The 8,787-nt window shown below is 36.7% G+C and overlaps 1 protein-coding gene across 1 annotated transcript; it reads left to right on the top strand.

Moving 5' to 3' along the window:
* The first annotated feature begins 543 nt into the window (after nucleotides 1-543).
* Nucleotides 544-8,064, top strand: hprt1 (hypoxanthine phosphoribosyltransferase 1). The gene is made up of 9 exons (XM_037780911.1): nucleotides 544-749; nucleotides 3,979-4,085; nucleotides 4,471-4,654; nucleotides 5,571-5,636; nucleotides 5,941-5,958; nucleotides 6,050-6,132; nucleotides 6,301-6,347; nucleotides 6,535-6,611; nucleotides 7,034-8,064. Exons 1-9 carry the CDS (start codon nucleotides 714-716, stop codon nucleotides 7,079-7,081), a joined length of 666 nt encoding a protein of 221 aa, XP_037636839.1. The 5' UTR covers nucleotides 544-713; the 3' UTR covers nucleotides 7,082-8,064.
* The last annotated feature ends 723 nt before the right edge of the window (nucleotides 8,065-8,787 follow it).

Here is an 8,787-nt window from a genome sequence, read left to right as displayed (position 1 = left end):
CCCATGCCCGGCCAGTTGAGGAGTTTTTTTTTCTTTTTTTTCCTTGTTTTTTTCTTTTTATATATTTATATATATGTATATATATATATATATATATACATATATATGTTATTAGAAAAACAAAAAAGGCATTGCCACTTCTCATAGTAGTAGTCTCAAGTAGGGTACATACTGTGTGGTTATGAAAACATCTAGTTTTTAAGTGTACATAAACTTCACTATATATATATATATTTTTTTTTTTTATATTCATTTATTTTTTATATATTTATTTATTTTTTCTTCCTTTTCCTCATAACAAAATACAATAAAATGAAATATGGATAAAATAAAATGGAGAGAAAAATAAATTAAAGAAAAAAATAAATAAATAAACAAAGAAAAATAAATAAATAAACAAACAAACAAACAAACAAATAAATAAATAAATACAAAAATAAGTCAGGCCTATGGCTGCTACCAACAGAGGGGCGGGGCTAACGTTTTACGCATCCATTCCTGCGCATCTGATTGGCCCGCCGCGCTCTGTCGTCATCACACACACACACAGCAGAGCTCCAGTAGAGAGAGAGCTGCAGCCCGGAACCAGACCGACGCCTCTAGTAGCAGACGGAGCTACAGCTACCGGTGAAGAGTCCGCCAAAACAACCGCAGAATACATTCTTGTCTTCTGTATTTGAAGACCACGGTAGACGACATACAACTGAACGGACATGGCGACATCATCCTCCAGCAGCCCGTGTGTTGTGGTGAGTTCTCCAACATTAGAGAGAGGAGGTGGTCTGTAGGTTAACACTGACACTAACATGACCACTGCAACAACACGACGCCACACACTGCGTTCACTACACGTGTTACACCTCCTGCAGGTAGCTAGCTGTTGTTTACCAGTCTGTGTGCTCTCACCTTGGTAACACGTTGTTAGCTAGCTACGGATAACGGCAGCTGTAGTTCCTCTGTAACGACGCGTCCGCGTGGCCTGCGGCTACAGAGACAGTCGACTAACCCAACCACCCTCTCCTATCTGTAACTACATGTTAGATATCCATCACAGCATTATCCTTGTTACTACTCAGATTGGTAAGTAAAGATATATTTATATATATATTTCAAGATATCAACAACTTTGCTTGTACTAGTCAAAACTAAATTTAAGATACATTTAAATCCTTAAAATATATATATGTATATGTGTATGTGTATATGTATATATGTATGTATATATATATATATATGAATGTATGTATATATATATATATATGAATGTATGTATATATATATTTGTATATATATGTATGTATGTATATATATATATATATATTTGTATATATATGTATGTGTATATATATATTTGTATATATGTATGTATGTATGTATATATATATATGTATATATATATATATTTGTATATATGTATGTATATATATATATTTGTATGTATGTGTATATATATACATATATATGTATGTATATGTGTGTGTATATATATATATATATGTGTGTATGTGTATGTATATATATATGTATGTATATATATGTATGTATGTATATATGTATATGTGTATGTATGTCTGTATATATATATTTGTATGTATATATGTGTATGTATGTATATATACATATATATGTATGTGTGTGTATATGTGTGTATATATATATATGTATGTATGTATGTATGTGTATATATATATATATACATATATATGTATGTATATGTATGTATTTATATATATGTATGTTATGTAACGATTAAATATATTGCAATCTATTGCGATCCTGTAAGCAAGGTGATATATCGTGATTTTTTTTCAAATCAAACTTTAGGAAAACTGTCATAGTCATAGACAAACCACCATATGTATAAATTCTGTTTTTTTAAAAAGTCACTATGTGAAATGGCTACTATGGGGACTAACATCATCACACATGAATACAGTTGAACTCATTGGATCCACAAGAGTCTCAGCTTTACAGTGATACCCAATTTATGCAATTTCAAGACTGTTTAAGGACCCCATGGCCAAAACTGCATGTGATTATCATAAAGTGGGCATGTCTGTAGCGGGGGGACTCGTGGGTACCCATAGAATCCATTTACATTCACATATCTTGAGGTCAGGAGTCAAGATACCCTTTTGAAAATGGCCATGCCAGTTTTTATCACCAATATTTAGCATAAATTTGGAGCGTTATTTAGCCTCCTTCCCGATATGCAAGTATGACATGGTTGGTGACAATGGATTCCTTAAGTTTTCTAGTTTTCTAGTCATATGATGCCAGTATCGTCACTCTAACTTTAAAACTGAGCCTGCTACAACTTCCGAAAGGCAGCGGCCAGGTCCGCTGGCGGGCAGTCTAGCTATTAGTCGACAAACACTCTCCACGCTTGGCGTACATGACGCAGGAGACGCTTTTGGATGAACACATTTCAACCTAATGTGCAGGTTTCTTAGCCTAACAGAACAGGTTGTATTAGTATATTACAAGATTTGTTGTACACAACTGCCTCCAGAAAGCAAGAAAGGCAGGAGCTGCAAGCAAGAGTTATGTGTTTTTGTGCGCTTCTTTGGTGTGTGTCATAAACAGGGCAAGGGTTATGTTGTTGTGTATAGCCTAATTGGCATAACCTATTTAATTACATTACATTTATAACCATAGACATGTGCTGTCTACAGTAATGAATGTAATTTTCAATACAACAAGATGGATTTAATTACATTTATTTTTTAGATAAATCTTTAAATTTGCCTCAAAGGGTAAGATTAAATCTAGCTGAAGTAAGTGTGGTTCAAACAAAACACACAGTTTGGTGTCTCAAAGCGTCATCAGGATCAAAAATAGGAGTGAAATCTCTGGAAAGCTGTTTTGTTGTTTGAGTACAGTGGTTGTTTTGTTTCTGGAAAGTATATATGTAATTTCAGTTTGAGTCACTGCACAAGTTTCTGCCCTGTGAGATCTATGTGCAATTTTGTAATACATAATATACAGTAGATAAGTTGACTAACCGCGATGACCTCTATACTGGAATAAGTAAATAAGTAACCAATGTGATCTATTTTCCAGGACATTTCCAGCATTTGGCAGCCAGTGTTTTATTGGGATGAAGTCTGGCCTGCAGACTGGCAGACCCATCTGCTGATACTATACTTAATAATTATTTTGCTGAAATGGCATGAAAAGACAGTGGAAGGTCCTGTCTCTTGTGTCACATTTTATGAAATTAGCTTTAGAGTGCGGTGTTGCCAAACATGGACTTTGTTCGCACAAAGTTCAAGGAGGCCCCTCCGTTGACCTCAGTTTAGTTAATTTGACTTTACAACGTTGTTCCCTCAATAACAGACGACAAGCACATGTCTAACAGTGGAATACACTCCTTCAGATCATGTTACCACCGGGACATCTGCTCAGTAACAGTCATTATTATTTGGAGTTGAAAGGTTATAGCCCAAACAGATGGACATGTTTTTCCATTTCCCATAAGAGGAAATGCTTTGTTCTACTTCAACCACACGATGTGAGAACGGGCACTTTGCAATCCAGTGTTTAGTAAAGAAATGACAATTTGTTGACTTGGGAGAATCCAAACTCTGCACCGGTATAAATACTGTGAGCATGTTTTTGGTCACTCCCATCATTCCCACAGCACCCCAAGCTCTGCACCAGCTCCCCAGCTGTCACATGACACCAGTTATGTTGCCTGAGTTCATGTGGCGTGCAGTTTGAGAATCTATGGTTGGTATTTACCACCACTGACGACTGTCTGTTGCTTGCTAAACTGTATAGAAGCAAGCATTGTTCTCAGAGTGAGTGTTTTCTGGTAGAAAATCTGTCGTGGCAGTAAAATATATTGAGGGAGTCGGTGGGAAAGTAGTCCACCATTGACCTCATCCCCTTCCCCTCGTACCACCCTGTATCAGATGAACGCCCCGTAATCCCCCTGAGATTTTTTTGACCCCTTTGTGTCATGTTTTATTTCAGATCAGTGATGACGAGCAGGGGTATGACCTGGACCTTTTTTGCATACCAAAACACTACGCCTCCGACCTGGAGAGGGTCTACATCCCACATGGACTCATCTTGGACAGGTAGGTTGTCACGGTTTTAGCAACTTGTGGTAGGATAGGGAAAATGTGATGGAATTGTCGGGGTCGACCAAAACATGGGTTGTCTGAATGATTGGTTGACAACCCACTTAACAGTAAACAAAGTCAAGAACTTGTAGTTGAGTGGGAGTATTTCATTATTATACTGCTTTAGCAATAACAGCTGTGCCCACTGACAAAAAACAAAGAGGAAATGGGAACAACTGCTGACTGTAGCAGAAACTGAGCTGACTATCCTTTCTCTTTCTCTCTCTCTCTCTCTCTCTCTCTCTCTCTCTCTCTCTCTCTCTCTCTCTCTCTCTCTCTCTCTCTCTCTCTCTCTCCCCCTCCCCCTCTCTCTCCATCCCTCCCTCCCACGTGACCCCAGGACAGAGAGACTGGCCAGAGAGATCATGAAGGAAATGGGGGGGCATCACATCGTGGCCCTCTGTGTCCTCAAAGGGGGTTACAAGTTCTTTGCAGACTTGCTGGACTACATCAAGGCCCTGAACAGGAACAGTGACCGCTCCATCCCAATGACAGTGGACTTCATCCGCCTCAAGAGCTACTGTGTAATATATCAGTTTTTTCCTCTTTATATTTGTGGGTATCACTTAAAGTCCCAGTGAAACTGAAGTTAGAGCCTCTTTAGCTTCTGTACTGTGACGTATTCCCCAGTGAAACGGAATATTTGAGCAGTGTGCAGTTACGAGAGGGATTTAAGTCCAATCCACTGTACATTCACTAGATATTTGCAAAGGCACCCTGTGGAGTTTTGGATCACTAGTAGCACTATGGAGCAATGTTTTTAGCATTTCCCCATTCCAATATCTTGTGTAAGCACATGAGGACGCACATCCATGTGCATGAGCACGCACATCCATGTGCATGAGCACGCAGGCGATGCAGTACAAGTTGTTTCACGCTATTCCACTGAGTTGGTGGTGCTAAGAAGTGTAGCAATGTGCCAGCAAAGGCAGGAAAGATAGCAACCATCAATGTATAAAATGCAAGTTTTGAAATAGTCAAAATCGGTTTTGTAAATGTTTTATGAAGGAGGGAAATGCATTCAAGCACATGTGCTAGGTTTAAATAAACAGGTTTCCATCCAAATGTAGAGCAAATATTAACCAAATTTCCAGACAATCATTAAGTCATTAAACTATTCCAGAGGAAGAGAGCGCAATGAAATGTCGTAATTAAGAGCCAGTCTAAATCTCAAAGGACGGTAAACCACATAGAAAACATGTTTAATTTGAGGAGGAGTCTCCTCAATGGTCCACACAGATCTGATGTTTTGTGTGTCAATATTTTTCATCTCTTCAGTGGAGCAGAAGCTTGAGTGACCGATAAGTCACACACTTCGTGTAGGTCAAGATTTATAATCACCCACCATGTTGTCTAGTATGTTCCTTGATTCACTTTCTGCACCTGTACAACATATAATGTGAAGTTTGTAACATGTCCACTTCATTGTTATCCTCACAGAATGACCAGTCGACAGGTGAAATCAAAGTGATCGGTGGAGATGACCTCTCTACACTGACAGGAAAGGTAAGAAATATGGAAGGCAGCATGATTATGACTAAAACAATCTTTGTTGACACTATGATCTATATTGGTAATGATAATGTTAACTTAAAATTAAATGAACTTGAAATGAGAAACAAATTGTAATTTTAAATGAACTGATGAGCATTAACTGATGGTGATTGTGCTACACTTGAGCAAACCCAATACCTTCATATAATGATCTATAGACTCATGTCCCATTCCTTTTGAGTTCATTTGCATGCTGAGATGAAATGTATCCAGAGCTGTTTTTCACTAACATGACCATTCTTTTCTTTTTACACAGAATGTCCTGATTGTTGAGGTATGTACTGATGTTTTCTTCTATAGTAAAGTAGACAGTTTTCTATTCCAAGACCGCGCTAACATGAGCTTCTCTCATGCTGTGTTTCAAGGATATTATCGACACAGGGAAGACAATGAAGACACTTTTGGAACTCCTCAAACAGTACAGCCCCAAAATGGTTAAAGTAGCAAGGTAATTTGATCCCTTCAAAACTGCTTTTCAAGCACAAACTACTCACATGATCATGTTTTTAGGACTGTTTCATAACAGATTGTGGTGGTTTTCACTGAAATTCCTCATCAGTCTTTCATACAGCTATTAAGTGTTATGATTGATGATCTACTTGGTTTCTGTCCTCAGTTTGTTGGTGAAGAGAACACCAAGAAGTGTTGGCTACCGACCAGACTGTGAGTTCAAGACAATAACTGTTTTTAGACTATTTGTGAAATGTATAGTTAGTATAATGTACTTATGTTACACAATACAGTTGCCAGCGAGTGTGCTTTTGAATGGGGCTTTGCATCCCTTCATTGCAGTTTTGTTAGTTTATCACTACAAAGACAAGTAACTGATTTATTCGCCTGTTCCTTTCAGTTGTAGGATTCGAGGTGCCTGACAAATTTGTGGTGGGATACGCACTAGACTACAACGAGTACTTTAGAGATCTAAATGTAAGTATTTGAGATGGTTAAAGAAACATAATGAGTAAAATCACTTATGTTTCATGCTTATTAGAGTTTGTACAAACAGTTAGTACCTATGTGTTAAAGGGTAACTTTGGTATTTTTCATCCTGGGCCCTATTTTCCCATGTGTTTGTGTCTAAGTGACTAATGGGGACAACAAATGGGCTGCAATGTTATCGCTTGGGGCAATTCCGATCAATGGACGTCCACTAAAAGTGCTTGTTTTTGCCACCGACAGGCTCAGATTTAAAAAATTGTTGTCCCCATTAGTCACTTAGACACAAAAACATGGGAAAATATTGTCCAGGTTGAAAAATACAGAAGTTACCCTTAATGTAAGGTCTGACCAGGACAACAGACGTGAATCAATAATGTACTACAACACTCATAGATCCTTTTCTGTTTCAGCATATCTGCGTCATTAGTGAAACGGGGAAGGAGAAGTACAAGGCATGAAAAGCACTTCGGAGCAATTTTTCAATGTATGGTTTAATCGTCTCCTTTTGCTGTCCATTTGATCTTTTATCACTTCATACTCATGTTGTAAAATTACTCGGCCTGCTCATGATCCCTGAGGATACACTGCTAGAGTGATAATCCTGACGGTTGCCTGTTTTAGCCGCCACCACACACAAACACACACAAACACACACACACACGCACATACACACACACGCACACGCACACACTAGATTCAACTTTGGAGAAAAACAATTGTCTTAGATAGAACTACGTCTGGGTTAAACAGCATGGACCCCAGCTTGAACTAAAATTAGTATTCTGCTTCTACGCCCCCCCACACTGATTTTTTTTAATTAATGGAATAATTTATTTGACAACCTCCTATGAAATGGAATATATTTTTTATTGCAATTCTACTTTTACCTTGAATTATCAATAGTTATTTTATGGGCACTCTTAAGGACGGATGTTATATTTTCTTGAAATCTATATGTATATATTCGGGACAAAACACATTTCTGTGTTACTGTGGTGTGTGTGATATTTTCTTATGCTAGATTGTGTAGAAAATTATAACACGTTTGTTGGCTGCTGTCCCTAATTAAACACATAGATATGCTGAAGATGAAATATCCTCTTATTTATGAGTGTTAATAATATGCTTGTTTTTTTTAAGAAATTAGATGCATGGATGCCTTGTTCAGACTGAGATCTCTCTTATGCTGGAAATTGAAAATATGTATAGGTGTAAATGTTCAATTGATATTTCAACTGAAGTTAAAAGTTATTCAATCATGTTTGAAATCCTTAATATGTATTTACCTAATATGTCATTGAATCAGACACAATTTAACTAGCTTTTTTGATTTTACATTTGTACTATATAAAATGCTCTCACTCAATAGTGCCATCACTGTAAACCAGTGTCAACTGAATTTTGTAATAACAGCAATTAAATGTTCACACCCCTCCTGTGACTAGTGGATTTCACTACATTCTTTGTAAACAGTATAACACAAAATACTTGGAACATTTGATTAATTTCTTGCCAGTCGATAGTGGAAATACTGGTAAATGCAGTGGTGATGCAGATAAAGCTAGATGACTCCCCCCACCAAAAAAGTATTTAGTGATTCAGTATTTGTCATGTCTAGGAGCTAATAAACTCCCAACTTTCTAGAATAAAAAGGTTACTCAATTGACTGAAATAAATGCCTGCTGAAGGCCATTTTTGTTTTTGAACAAATGGTGATTGCAAAGCATATTGTTCTCCTACTTTTCATGTGTATCCAATTATTATTATTTGAGAATATTTGAAATTGTTCCCTGTATTTCTTTAATATTTTATACTGATAGTCTGGATGATTTGCAAATCAAGGAAACTTGAAAATGGGAATACAATTTTTATTAAAATTAAATTATTTATTTTATTATCTAGGTTTAATACCTAGACAAAAGCTTTGGCCTTTAAATGTGTGGTGTTTTCATTAATAATATAAATAAGTCGATAAATAATTTAATTTTAATAAAAATTGTATTCCCATTTTCAAGTTTCCTTGATTTGCAAATCATCCAGACTCTCAGCATAAAATATTAAAGAAATACAGGGAACAATTTCAAATAATCTCACATAATAATTGGACACATGAAAAGTAGGAGAAAAATATGCTTTGCAATTCACCATTTGTTCACAAACAAAA

This window comes from Sebastes umbrosus, chromosome 9 (assembly GCF_015220745.1).
Source record: "Sebastes umbrosus isolate fSebUmb1 chromosome 9, fSebUmb1.pri, whole genome shotgun sequence".
Lineage (NCBI taxonomy): Eukaryota > Metazoa > Chordata > Actinopteri > Perciformes > Sebastidae > Sebastes > Sebastes umbrosus.
Note: the sequence above shows the minus strand (reverse complement) of the source record. Positions and strands in the feature narration are given on the sequence as shown.

Bases quoted from the DNA above. Each gene is read 5' to 3' on its own strand.
- hprt1 (XM_037780911.1), top strand. From the start codon at position 714: ATGGCGACATCATCCTCCAGCAGCCCGTGTGTTGTG. The intron at 6,348-6,534 runs GTGAGTTCAAGA...TGTTCCTTTCAG, and splicing joins TGTTGGCTACCGACCAGACT to TTGTAGGATTCGAGGTGCCT. The intron at 6,612-7,033 runs GTAAGTATTTGA...TTTCTGTTTCAG, and splicing joins AGTACTTTAGAGATCTAAAT to CATATCTGCGTCATTAGTGA.